The following is a 14341-nucleotide window of genomic DNA, read 5'->3' on the forward strand; positions in this document are numbered from 1 at the left end:
TTATATGTAAATATAAATATAAATATATATAAGGATATATATATATAATTATCTATAGATATAAATATACACATATTTATGCACATAATATAATATATATATATACACTTAAATATATAAATGTTTATGTAAAATATAAATACATATACTATACATATATATTTATTTAAATATATATACATATAAATATACATATACATATGTTTAAAAACATATATACATATATATTATATATATTATATTTAATTAAATATACATATATACATATATAATTATATTTGTACATATACAAATATATAAGTGCACACATATATAAAATGTCACTTCCTGATATGGCTTTCTGTGGAAGCTTTGACATATGGCATTTGAGCAGTAAGCTTTGGCATAGCTGGCATTTGGCTTGACTTGGCTTTGGAACAAATGACTTGATATGACTGGATCAATTCTTCGATCGATAAATACTTTGCAAAGCTCCGTACGTGCTGACGCTTAGTGCACTGGTCTGGTTCACAAGCGACTAACACTGAAGTCAAACATTGTACCTTCTTTGTCAGCAAACATTGATCAGTCGGTTCCGGGTTAGTTTATGCTTCAGTTTGTTGATTATAAATAACCAACCAAGATATATAGAAATATCTTGCTTCAGGGGTTGCACTGAAATCTTTCGAGTACTTGGACAACATCTTCATTGCTTCCACAATCTTGAATACTTCAATCTTTATTCTTCACTGAGGCATGAACATATTAATGAACTTCTTCCAGTGAACTTATTCCTTCAAGACTGTAGATGGCTTCTTCAACCTTTGTCTTCGTATCTTCCAATTCCGGTGCAGGCGTAGTGTTATTTACTTGTCCTGTTCTATTGTTGAGTTATCATCCCTATGTAACAGATAGGGTTGTCTTTACATTTAGACTTACATGATATTATCTTACCCTTTCTACAAAAAGGCTAATACAATCAAAGTATGATTTTACATTCGAAAGTCCATCACATAAACTACTGTCTATAAAAGAAGCTACAATCTTTTCACCTTCTTTGTAAAATGTTGCATCACAACTTCTCCGCTAACATGCATATAGTTCTTGGGAGCTCCAATTCATTATTATCTGGGAGTTGTTTTATCATTGTCTTGCCTGTTTTTGCCCATGTAACCAATACCACTTCATTATTGCTTAGCACATCCCAAACCTGCAATTTTTATAACTTGTTAGTTCGGTAGAATGGTTTTTTTAATGATAATTTGAGATATAATTTTCACTTGTTTGGGAAATGCAGGCTTACACCTTCTGTTGCAGGCACCACATACTGTTCATAGCAGTTCATATTAATTATAATGCGTATAAGCATTAATGTATTCATATTAGTGTCAAAAATCTAGGTAAATAATCACATGTTTCATAGTAATAATAGCAGTGGTTTCACTGTAAGTGCAGTCCAATTTTTCATAAGTTTAATCTCCTTGTCCATTATGCTGAATCCACTAACACATCCTCTTTCCAATTCTCAAGATTTATGTCGTAGTTTGATAGTGAATTGTACTTGAAAATATCATTTCTTTGATTCATCAGTAACAAAGGCAACCGGTTCCTAACGAGTTTACTAAATCTATGATCATTCACTCCGTGCCCATCAAAGACTCCACAGAAAGTTCTCATTTCCATTCCATAGCCCTTATAAAGAAAATAATAAAAGTAACCAGAAGGTTTGCAACTATAATCATGAAACTGATCAATAAAGAAAAAAGTATCTTTACACATTTGCACTCTTCATTTTCTTCATTTTCCATCTCACATTGCACATTTTCGGTTTATATTTTGTTCATAATTTTTTGTTCCATTCCTTACCCTGAAACCAAGAGGGCCAAACAATACCAACAAGTTCTTTCAAGTTTGGTTCAGCAACATATCAGATGACACACTTACTGGGCAGTCGACAATGGAGACATGTCTCAGTAGTTTCATCCTGGTATTCTTAAAGTCAGGTACATCGCACATAGGAGCATCTTATTTTCCACTTCCATATGCCCTGTTAATAAGAAGCACAATAATCATGATGTGAAAACTCAATATATAAAAGAAGTGCAGTTCCCAGTTTATTAGCTCACTTGTAACACATTGGTCGAGGACATCCGTCATCTTCACATTTATATATTTTGCATTTGCATACCCAGCTTGATTGTGATGTTCCGTTCGAACTCATTTTTGAAACATATAGTCTGCAGAGAAGACAAAAAAGTTGCTTTGGCTACTACTTCTGACAGAACATTAATTTATATAATCTTGCATTATAAATGGGTAATTATAATGTAACTCCTCATTCTTCAGAGAAAATTTTATACTTAAAAGTCAAGGATACGCTGTGATTCTCAACTGTTACGAGTTACATAAGTTAGAAAGAGCTATACATAAAAAATCTGACCTGGAAACTAAAGAGAAACAATTGGTTGCTCATGTAAGTTCTGATGTTGACAATGGGACACTTTCAACAATTGTGTATTCTTTGTATTAAAGGTCCATGACTTAATTTCTGTAAAGATCACCATAGAGTTAAATTAAAAGCATTAAAGTTGTAAACCAAAACAAACTAGACAATTTATATTTTAAAACGGAGGAAATATGATGGAGAATTGGAGAATCATACAAGAATCTTAACACCAAACCATGCAGTTACGTTAATTAGAAAATGACAATATTTTTCCCCAAAGGAGGAGAGCGAGCGAGAGAGAGGGAGAGAGATTGAGGAGAGAAACTCACATATCTCACTTGCAGTTCGATCAGCTGTGAGATGAGCAAAATGCTGCGTAGCCCATAAAGTTTCCCCAAATATTTTTCCCTGAATCGTAATCGTCAATATTTCTCGATTAGTATGTCGATTACGTGGTTTAATGGTTTCTTCACGTTTTGAGATCATCATCGCCGTCCAGATTCGCCATTACAAGTGAGATGGATAACACCGTTTTTTGGTTTGTATTGGGGATAACAAAGCTACCTAGGATTTAAGCTATTTGCTGCCGTTGATGGAACTAATCGGATATGAGCCAATCACCACCGCAACCATTCAGGTCACCACTCTCTCTTCTTTGTTTGTACGCATGTATCTGTATGTATCTATCACAACTCAATTCTCAATTGTGTGTTTAATTTCTTTCTTTCACTTTTGTTGCAATTCAAGTTTCAATTATAGTCAGATCTGATATTGATTCATTCAAGTACTACTATCATGCATGTTTGTTTGATTTTATCTATTAAACTATCGAGATTCTCATCGTGTGGTTTAATTGTAATGTTTTGGTGATGGTGATTGGTGAGCATGAATCTAGGTGATATGCAATCGTAAGAAATTCTATTTTAACTTTTTGATAAAACTGAAATGGAATTGCATTATAATGTTTTAACTTCTGTTATCGGCGTAGATCTATGATTGAATAAGTACAATTTCTACGAGATATCTGTTTCACTCGGCGTAAAACTTGAATTTTCTGTTTCTGAAAATACGAGATTGATTTGGGAGATAGTTCATAATTATGTGGATTTGGATGTTGTGAATCATGGTGTAACGGAGGTTACGTTTTGAATCCATAATTATCATGATTGTTAGATATTTAGGCAATAATTTATTCTTAAATTAGATTGGCTTTAATTACGAGATCTCTTTTATTCTCTATTCATTATTTGTCTCCATTAGCTTTAATTAGAACAGTTACATTTTAAATTGTAATTGTGATTGGATAAATATTCTTTATGAATATTTAAATACCTTTAAGTACCATTTATGGGAGTCATTAATCATGACTTTATTGTGCCTTTAATGGCTTTATTGTGCCTTTAATGGGGCTTTATTGTGCCTTTAATGGCTTTTTGTTCCAATTTGGATGCCATTTTTATGGCTTATTTGACTTGTTGATGATTATATATAATATATTTAATCATGTTTTAAACTTTATTTTATTCATCACTTAAATTATTAATTTTTAATGTGTCTAACCAAAGGATTTTCCTTTGGTTAGAAATTAGTTTATATTTCTATATTTTTTAATTTATTTTTGTTATATATACTCTTTTGTTTTGTTTTTATTAGATTTTCTATCATTTTTACATTACATTAAATATATATATATATATATATATATATATATATATATATGTGTGTGTGTGTGTGTGTGTGTGTGCGTGTGTGTGATTTACTTGTATACAGATTTATGTTTTTTTGGTTTGTTTTGTTTTTTTCAGGATAATTTGGAAGCGAGCTGGTTCGTGGCTTATGGGTGTTCTTTTCTCATTCATTTAAGCTTTATTGTCTAAGCGTCTGGAGTTGTGCTTGCATGACTTTCGGTTAGATGATAAACTTTCTTGAAAGAAAGATATCCCGGATGCGGTTTATTGTATTTCGATACAATTCATCTACGTATATGTAGACCTTACAAAAAAAAAAAAAAAAGCATTAAAGTTGTAACATGTTGTTTTGATTGTTAGCTTAACTTAATATTTAACTTAATCTCAGTATTATCAACTACAGATGGTTGATATCCATGCATAGCTCAGAAATCAACTTCACATCTTCAAGATATTAGTAACAAAAAGGAAATACAAAGATATTTGAAAATTTTACAAGAGCTGGAACATCATAGTGTTCCCACAGCTTTATAATTTTATTAAATCAAATGATCACCTGCACACCTGATATGGCTTTTACAGCAGTTGATTTTCCATGTGCCAAATGGCTGGTAGTGCCTGAAAGAACACATTACTTAGGTCACTTGAGTAACAGTGCATGCGAGTGGAACAACATCATCACAATATTAAGAGCTGGTGACAAAAATTAGAGCAGAACTCATATGATTGATTCAACCACATGCACTTGATATTCTTTCATTTTGCTTTGTGAAATTTATTGTCATTTTTTATTTCATCACGAAAAAAGTCTAAAAATGTTGAGTTTTACCAATATTTATTGTAGCCTGTCGAGATATAACTTCAGGTGAGAGCGGATGTAATGTTATCACATCCAGGTTGCTCAAATCCTGCTCCATTAAACCTTTCTGTGACAAGTTTACTCTTCCTTAAATAACTGAAAGCAGAGAATCTTAACAAGGTCGATTTACCAAAAGAATTTAAATTACTAAAGACTTTTTAATTAGTGTATAACACATGTTCCACAATAAAATTTAAATCTTAAAAAAAGGATTTACTAAAGATTTTTTAATACTTTTATTCGATAGTAGAACCTAAATCTTGAGAAAGAATTTACCAAATCAATAAATGCATAAAAAAATAAAGCATTTATACTCCACAATAGAATCAATTATTATTATAATCAAAACCAATACATGAACTAGTTCTTATGGAATCATAATTTTAACAAAAGAAACAAATTTGAAAATTAAAATAACTAAAAATATTGAGATTAAAGATAAAACTTTGACAATATAAAGGAAAATCACAAAATAAAGCAAAATCACAAAATTTACATCAAATTATATTGTATAAAAACCAAGATATATAGCATACGCTAATTATAAAACAACTTTAACTAAATGCATTGATTACTAATTTGATTCTATAGTAGAATATTAATGAAAAACACTAACTAAGAAACTGAACTTGATAAAGTTTCACTTAAAGAAAAAGATTTCATAACTGAGCTTGATTCATAGATGATATTATCATTGTCTTAGATCAAATCACCAAAAGAGATCAAGAAATCGACTTGTGTGTATCATCGAGCTATACATACAATCACTTATACAAATATGAAGCACACATTCAAAATTAAATAGTCATTGGAATCGAAATTAATGAAAAAAGAGACTAACTTTAGGAAATTAGCTTATACATATTATAATTCTACAGTGGAACCAAAATCTGTAGTTCAGAATCTACTAAATCAATTGATAAATTAACGAATTGAGTGTTTATATTCCATAATGGAATCATAATTAAAATCAAAATCTGTAAAGAAACAAGTTCATAGATGTATAATCATATCACAAATTAATTATATCTTACAATTAACATAGTAATGAAAAATGAGACTAACTTAGGAAAGCTTATACATAGTATAATTCTGCAATGGAACCAAAACTTGTTGGTCAGTTTCTACTAAATCAAATTATTAATTTAAAATTCAGTGTTTATATTCCACAATAGAATCACAATTACAATCAAGATCTGTAAAGAAACAAGTTCATGGATGCATAATCATATTACAAATCAATTATATCTTATAATTAAAATAGCTGAAAACAACATGATTAAGGATAAAAACCTGATTAACATTGAACATCAAAAACTGATTTGATAATCTCAGCTTGATTCGAAGAAGACTTCATTGCTTTTTGTCGCGCGCGAGAGTAGGTGGACAGAGAGGGTGTGACGTGTGGTAGAGAGAGGCCAGAGAGCAGGGAGAGTGAGATGTTACAAGATAATTGTTGCACGGAAGAATGGCACGAGAATTGTTTTATTTTTTAAAACATTTAACAGCCGTTAGATTAACTTTTAATCAATGATCGAGATTAAATATAGGGTGTACTATGGAACTCCATATAAGATGTCCCTCCTTAGAATTTTAGCCTATATATATATTATAGGCAATAATTATAATATCCAATTTATAAATTTAATTATATCCGTCTTTAGTGAATTGGTAGTGATTAATAAATATTATTTTTTATATATTATGAATTTTAGCTGAATTATTCCAATTCAATCAAAAAAAAAGAAGGAAATTTCAGTCTTCGATCTATTCAATGCAGCCGACCGAGCGCTCACCCCACACACACACACACACACACACACACACACACACACATATATATATATATATATATTCAGTTTGTTCAAAAGAAGTTAAATATCAAATTGGTCACCGAAGTTAAGGCTAAATATCACTTCTTGATATTTTAGATGTATCATTTTGATCATTAAAATCGTATAAAATATCAAATAGATATCTCTAAATATGTGTCGAGAAAGTAAATATTTGTTTTGTTAAGTTATGCACATTTTTCTTCAACGCTGTAGTAACCAAATGAATAGTGGTGAATTCTAGTATTTTGGGTTATATATCTAGATTTTTAAAAAAAATGTTTACTATATATTTTTGTTTAAATAAGACTAAATAATTGTAAAATTTTAAATAAATAATAAATATTTTTTAAAAATCCAAATATATTATCTAAGATACCAGAATTCACCACTTTTCATTTGAATATAGAAGCGTTCAATAGAAAAACGTGTATAAATTATCAAAAAAAATATTTACTTTGTCGACACATATTTGTAGGTATTTATTTGATATTTTATAGTAAGATTTTAGCCATCAAAATAATACATGTAAAAGTTCAGAAGTGATATATGGTTTTCACTTAAGTGGCAACTTGATAACCCTGTTCAGAAGTATTTGAACTTCTAAGCCCCTGCTCATTTATCGGGTGAATGGATAAATAACTGAAATTTGGAAGGCTTGGGAGAGTCAAGATGAAACTGTTATGCTTCTTCAATCACCATAGGATGGGATATGTACAAAAGCGTCTGATGACCTCTTTGATGATTTAGTATTTGGAATTCAAAATGACAATCTGCAATAATATATACTTCAATTATATTAATTTCAAAGTAAAAATCATGGTACTTTCTCATCATTGCTGTGTAGTGCAGTTTCCAAGATGTAAAAAACTGGTATAGCGAGCTTGACACAATGTTATAGAGTACGTCATGTGTGAAATTATCCAATACCAAGTGTCCAAATGTAAATTTTACCAGCTACTGTACACTGTACAAGCCATTTGTGCTCATATAAACAACAGGCAGGAGAATTTCTCCTTCACCAGCACCAGCTGATTAATGGCAAATTCCTAGTGTTGATTATACGATGTTGTTTGCATAGTTTCCGCTTGCACGAATTTTAGAACCATTCGACGTGGTCTGTCGAAACCTTGCTTTGCTTTTTCGGTTTCTGCTAACGATCATTCTCAAACTTGGCTTTAACAATGAGTGAATAAAGCAACCATTCTTATATTTGGTGTTTCATGAAAGAAACTGAGCATATTTTTAGTACAAAGGAAAACAGGACAAACCCAATAGGTCACGAAACATGCGCATATATGAAACAAATTACGGCTAAGCTAAGATTAACAAGAACAATTCAAATTAAGTACAAACTAGGGCAAAATAATTAAATACAAACTAGGGCAAAATAAAAAGGAAGCAAAAAGAGTGTGGGGGTGGAGGGAGGGAGGAAGAGGGGCAGACACATGAGGCGATAGGGGTGTGCATGGTGCGGTTTGGTGCGGTTCCGGACATTAACCGTAACCAAACCGATGAATGCGGTTCGGTTCGATTAATGATCATTAACCGTAACCGCACCAATTAAAACGGTTTTTCGGTTGCGGTTAACCATTAGTCGGTTGCGGTTTTTTTTCGGTTTTTCCACTATTATTTGCTACTCTTGTGCATAATGATTTTTTTAAAAAAATATAAAATTTTCTTCAACATGTGCAATATGTTCGGTTACTATTTACTACTGTTTTTATATGAAGATATAGGAAACATTACATACTTTCATCTAAAAAACCTTAATACACAATAAAAACTAAAACACATACATATTTTGACAAGAAATTAGATGATGTCAAGTCAATAAAATTACCCAAAATCAACTAATCATGAAATTCAAATAAAAAGTTTTCAAAACGTACATAAATAAAAAAAGTAGAACATGTTTCATAATAAAATTTGATCAGCAGATTAAAAGCAGAAATATTTCTGCTTTGTGGCAAATCACAATAGCCTAGTTTTCGATCAAGCGACCTCCAAATATTTGGGTGCCCGGTTATTTAAGTGACTCAGCAACTATGCAAGTACGAGTCTCTGGAAGAAGAACCTCCATATAAAATTAGATGTGAAGTTTAAAAATGACTAAGATGCTTTATTACTATTATTAATATATATATATATATATATATTAGTCGGTTGCGGTTTTTTTTCGGTTTTTCCACTATTATTTGCTACTCTTGTGCATAATGATTTTTTTAAAAAAATATAAAATTTTCTTCAACATGTACAATATGTTCGGTTACTATTTACTACTGTTTTTATATGAAGATATAGGAAACATTACATACTTTCATCTAAAAAACCTTAATACACAATAAAAACTAAAACACATACATATTTTGACAAGAAATTAGATGATGTCAAGTCAATAAAATTACCCAAAATCAACTAATCATGAAATTCAAATAAAAAGTTTTCAAAACGTATATAAATAAAAAAAGTAGAACATGTTTCATAATAAAATTTGATCAGCAGATTAAAAGCAGAAATATTTCTGCTTTGTGGCAAATCACAATAGCCTAGTTTTCGATCAAGCGACCTCCAAATATTTGGGTGCCCGGTTATTTAAGTGACTCAGCAACTATGCAAGTACGAGTCTGTGGAAGAAGAACCTCCATATAAAATTAGATGTGAAGTTTAAAAATGACTAAGATGCTTTATTACTATTATTAATATATATATATATATATATATATATATATATATATATATATATATATATATATATATATATAGGGATAGGATCAAATAAAAACTTTTTTAAGTTTCAAACTTACAAACTTTTTTTTATTCTCCTATCGTGTTAATCCTTGGTTATATAAAGTATCCATGTTGAAAATTTTTCAAAAAACATCACAATTTTTAAAAATAACGCATAAATAAATCGCGTTTTCAACACATTTATAACTGGGGTTCAACATCGGGTGTTGAACACTAATTATCATTGTGTTGAATATATCTAAAAATATGTTTAAACTATACCTCTAGGGTTTGGGTAGGGTCTAGAAACATAAATATTAGTTATATAACATGTTTACCTTAGTTCTTACATTTAAAAATTGGTTTATGTACTTCTCCACCACTATTTTAGTCAATGTTCAACAAAAAATGTTGAAAAAATGTTGAACTCAAGTTATATATGCGTTGAACAAAAAAAGTTTGTAAGTTTGTAAGTTTGTACCAGAACCCTCCCCTGATAGGTTCAAATAAAAACTTTTTTAAGTTACAAACTTACAAACTTTTTTTTATTCTCCCATCGTGTTAATCCTTAGTTATATAAAATATCTATGTTGAAAATTCTTCAAAAAAAATCACAATTTTTAAAAATAACGCATAAATAAATCGCGTTTTCAACACATTTATAACTGGGGTTCAACATCGGGTGTTGAACACTAATTATCATTGTGTTGAATATATCTAAAAAGATGTTTAAACTATACCTCTGGGGTTTGGGTAGGGTCTAGAAACATAAATATTAGTTATATAACATGTTTACCTTAGTTCTTACATTTAAAAATTGGTTTACGTACTTCTCCACCACTATTTTAATCGATGTTCAACAAATTATGTTAAAAAAATGTTGAACTCAAGTTATATATGTGTTGAAAAAAAAAGTTTGTAAGTTTGTACCAGAACCCTCTATATATATATATATATATATATATATATATATATATATATATATATATATATATATATATTTTGGTTCGGTTAATTTCGGTGCGGTTTTAGCATAAAACCGAAAATAAAACCGCATCACTAATTTCGGTTTTTTATCTCGGTTATTTGTGGTTTGGTTTTTTTCGGTGTGATTTTTCGGTTTCGGTTTTTCCAACTCACCCCTATGAGGCGGATTAACATCACAACTCTCATGTAATACACATCCCTTTTTCCAACTCCCTCCAATGAGTTCAATTATTATCACTAAATAAATATATGTATTAGCTTAACTGTAGCCTCGATGCGGGATAAAAAAAAACCACATGCTTTTATTCTTGTTAAATTACCAGTTTACAGGGGAACTCATATAACAGAAATAATAGGCTAATATTGTTACTACATAAGGAGTCGTATGTGGAAAAGAATCCGGCAAAAAATCAAGTGGTTGACTATAACAGCACATGACTACATGAGGTGAGTGAAGGAAAAAAACGTAATTATGAGTTAACTTTAGAAGAGTAGTGATGCAGGAATACGTAGCAGTAGATATGATAATACATCGTACAATGATAATTATAGGAATCACAGAAGGACCTTAAAAATAAAATGCAAAGTAAGCAATAGAGAGAAGAACAAAGAGTAATATACTTTTATCAGGGAAGACACATGAGGCGGATTAGCATCACAACTCTCATGTAATACACATCCCCTTTCCCAACTCCCCCCAGTATCTACAATTACTATCACCAAATATATACATGTAGGACTGAGCAAAAAACCGAATTAAAACCGAAACCGAACCGAAACCGAAGAAAACCGGGAAAAACTGATCCGAACAAAACCGAACCGAAACCGAAACCGAAAATTTTAAAACCGATCCGAACTTAATGGTTGGGTTCCGGTTATACGTCTCAACCGAACCGATAAAACCGAACCGAACCGGTTATTAAAATATAATCAAATAATAAATATTTTATATATAATTTATATATCCTATATTATAATACCTGAGTCTACCACACTCCAGTTAACCAATAAAAAAAGAGGAATTATTTTAGGTTCAATAAGAAATTGATCCTAAAATTTAGACCAATCAAATTATAACACTCCTTTAGTTAATTAACTTGAGCTTCAACCATGGTTAGTGGTAACCAATAAAAAAAGAGGAATTATTTTAGAATCAATAATAAATTGATCCTAAAATTTAGACCAATCAAATTATAACACTTCTTTACCAATTAAAAAATATGAATTATTTTAGAGTCAATAAGAAATTGATCCTAAAATTTAGACCAATCAAATTATAACATTTCTTTAGTTAATTAATTTAAGCTTTTAACTATGGTTAGTGGTCACCAATAAAAAAAGAGGAATTATTTTAGAGCCAATAAAGAATAATCCTAAAATTTAGACCAATCAAATTATAACACTCCTTTAGTTAATTAACTTGAGCTTCAACCATGGTTAGTGGTTAAATTTTAATTTTTATTAATAAAAGACCGTTCTAAAATTTAGACCAATCAAATTATAATATTCTTTCTATTAATTACCTAAAATTTCAATCATAATTAACATTTAAATTATACCAGTGAGATGATATTAATAAAACAATAGTAATTAACTCCAATGCACCCCAAAACTGTTTTACACCAACTCTTTGGAACTCCGTATAATAAACAACTTAACATATTCCTACACAACTTCGAATTCAGGTGGCTCACGACAAAACAGAGATCAACTAAAAAGGTAGAATATATCAGAGAGGCTAACGTTCTGATAGCAGCAATTCTAAGACAAAATTTTCATTATATCGGTGGCTGAAAATAGATATAATAATCAAATATATTTATTTTTTTTCAAATTTTATTTACATAAGTGAATTTTTATAAATTTATACTTTTACGGCATGCTCTATTTATATTTTTACTACATGCACTACTGAGTTTAATAATTTATATCGATTCATAAATAAGTTAAGTGCATACAAATTTTCTAAAATATGTCTATAAAGACTAATCATGCAGATCGAAACAAATTTATGTTTGCAAACTAAATAAATTATATATAATAATAATAATAATAATAATAATAATAATAATGACTCATATTAGGGGATACTTCCACCCGATCCGATTAACTTTAATCTGACATTACTTTATTCAATACGGGAAATTAAAAAAATTGTATATGATATAAAAAAATTTATATATAAATATTACATAATTGTTGAAAATAATATAATTTTATATGTGCATTTTTTGTACTCTTATTAGTTTTCAATATTTCATATTATAAAAACGAATTAGTTCAGGTCAGCATCGGTGCAAATTGAAACTAAACCGAGATAATTCAAATTTTGGGTCCGAAACCGGGAGCATGGATTGCATTCCGCGATCTCTAAACAATAGTCGATCCTTATACTCCCTCCGTCCCGGCATAGTATACATTGGGGGACGGGGACGCGACACGGATTTTAATGCTTCAATAAAGTATAGTTCTGTAACTTATTTTTAAGACTTTCTTTTTTTTGTATAAAAATATAACGTTCATATTTTTATACATAAAAAAGAAAATTTTAAAAATAAATTATAGAACTATATTTCATAGGAGCCTTGAAACGTGTGCCGAGTAGTGAGAATGAAACGCGCACATTCGAATGGGACGGACAGAGTATGATATTTGATTGAAAAGAAAATAAGGTTATTTCATTAATATAATACGAGGGACATTTACGGTTAATCAAATTAGAGTATTTAAGAAACAATATTATTTTTTATATTTTTTAATCATACGATAATTAATGTTAATTTATATTTGAGTAATTAATTAATTAATTTTAGGAAAATTTTAACAATTCTTTTGGGGAATTTTAATTCCATCGGAATGGGGTTGAGGAATGAACTTATGCCTAATTAATATTCGGGTGAATTCGAAAATTGAGAGGATACGGAATATATATTATAAAAATTTTGGGTTACGAAATTAGTAACGAGGATATCATTTTTGATCAAATAACATGATCCCTTATTAATATAAAAATAATTTTTAACATCTGATTTGATTGAAAAGAAAAGTATGATTTAGTAACATGATTTGAGCATCGGTGCAAATTGAAACTAAACCGAGATAATTTAAATTTTGGGTCCGAAACCGGGAGCATGGATTGCATTTCACGATGTCTAAACGATAGTCGATCCTTACACTCCCTTTGTCCCCGGCCAATAGTATATATTGGGGGACGGGGACGCGACACGAATTTTAATACTTCAATAAAGTATAGTTCTGTGACTTATTTTTTAGATTTTATTTTTTTTTATTAAAATATAACATTCATATTTTTATACACAAAAAAGAAAATTTAAAAAAATTATAGAACTATATTTCACAAGAGCCTTGAAACGTGTGCCGAGCAGTGAAAATGAAACGCATACAATCGAACGGGACGAAGAGAGTATGATATTTTATTGAAAAGAAAATAAGGTTATTTCATTCAATATAATACGAGGGACATTTACTGTTAATCAAATTAGAGTATTTAAAAAATAATATTATTTTTTTAAAAATATTATACCTATATTATGTAATAAAATTTTATAAATAATATCAAAATAATATATACTTGATTTATAAATATACAAATTTATCTCTATTTTATAAAAATATCAATTCGGTGCGTAGCACGGGTAAAACGCTAGTATATATAACAACTGAGATTTGTTATATCCAATTTATTTACTCCACATCTGCATTAGTTTATACTTCCAGGCCCCTGCTTACTGAAATATTAACCTGACATTATGATACTTTTTATTAGATAGTCCATCACTGGTTTTGGACCTTTTTATTT

General features: G+C 29.6%; 1 protein-coding gene across 14 annotated transcripts; it reads right to left on the reverse strand.

The window, feature by feature from the left end:
* Positions 1 to 307: 307 nt before the first annotated feature.
* Positions 308 to 6436, reverse strand: LOC108193900 (uncharacterized). Of its 14 annotated transcripts, none has more exons than XM_064080798.1 (8): positions 6266 to 6436; positions 4943 to 5039; positions 4678 to 4731; positions 2755 to 2833; positions 2420 to 2527; positions 2106 to 2216; positions 1924 to 2026; positions 308 to 1189 (listed from the first exon to the last, which is right to left on the reverse strand). In XM_064080798.1, exons 1-4 carry the CDS (start codon positions 6281 to 6283, stop codon positions 2775 to 2777), a joined length of 228 nt encoding a protein of 75 aa, XP_063936868.1. In that variant the 5' UTR covers positions 6284 to 6436; the 3' UTR covers positions 308 to 1189; positions 1924 to 2026; positions 2106 to 2216; positions 2420 to 2527; positions 2755 to 2774. The 14 variants fall into 14 exon arrangements, 7 of the variants coding, with proteins under 7 accessions (XP_063936868.1, XP_063936866.1, XP_063936864.1 ...); XM_064080796.1 differs by having other exon boundaries at positions 4670 to 4731; XR_001801308.2 differs by lacking the exon at positions 4943 to 5039.
* Positions 6437 to 14341: the final 7905 nt, after the last annotated feature.

The sequence above is a fragment of the Daucus carota genome, chromosome 7 (assembly GCF_001625215.2).
Source record: "Daucus carota subsp. sativus chromosome 7, DH1 v3.0, whole genome shotgun sequence".
Lineage (NCBI taxonomy): Eukaryota > Viridiplantae > Streptophyta > Magnoliopsida > Apiales > Apiaceae > Daucus > Daucus carota.

What these genes read in the sequence shown, in the direction of transcription:
- LOC108193900 (XM_064080793.1), bottom strand. An exon ending in ACAGGCTACAATAAATATTG is followed by an intron (nt 4,732 to 4,942) that starts GTAAAACTCAAC and finishes GTGTTCTTTCAG; the next exon opens with GCACTACCAGCCATTTGGCA. An exon ending in AAGCCATATCAGGTGTGCAG is followed by an intron (nt 2,834 to 4,669) that starts GTGATCATTTGA and finishes ATTACGATTCAG; the next exon opens with GGAAAAATATTTGGGGAAAC.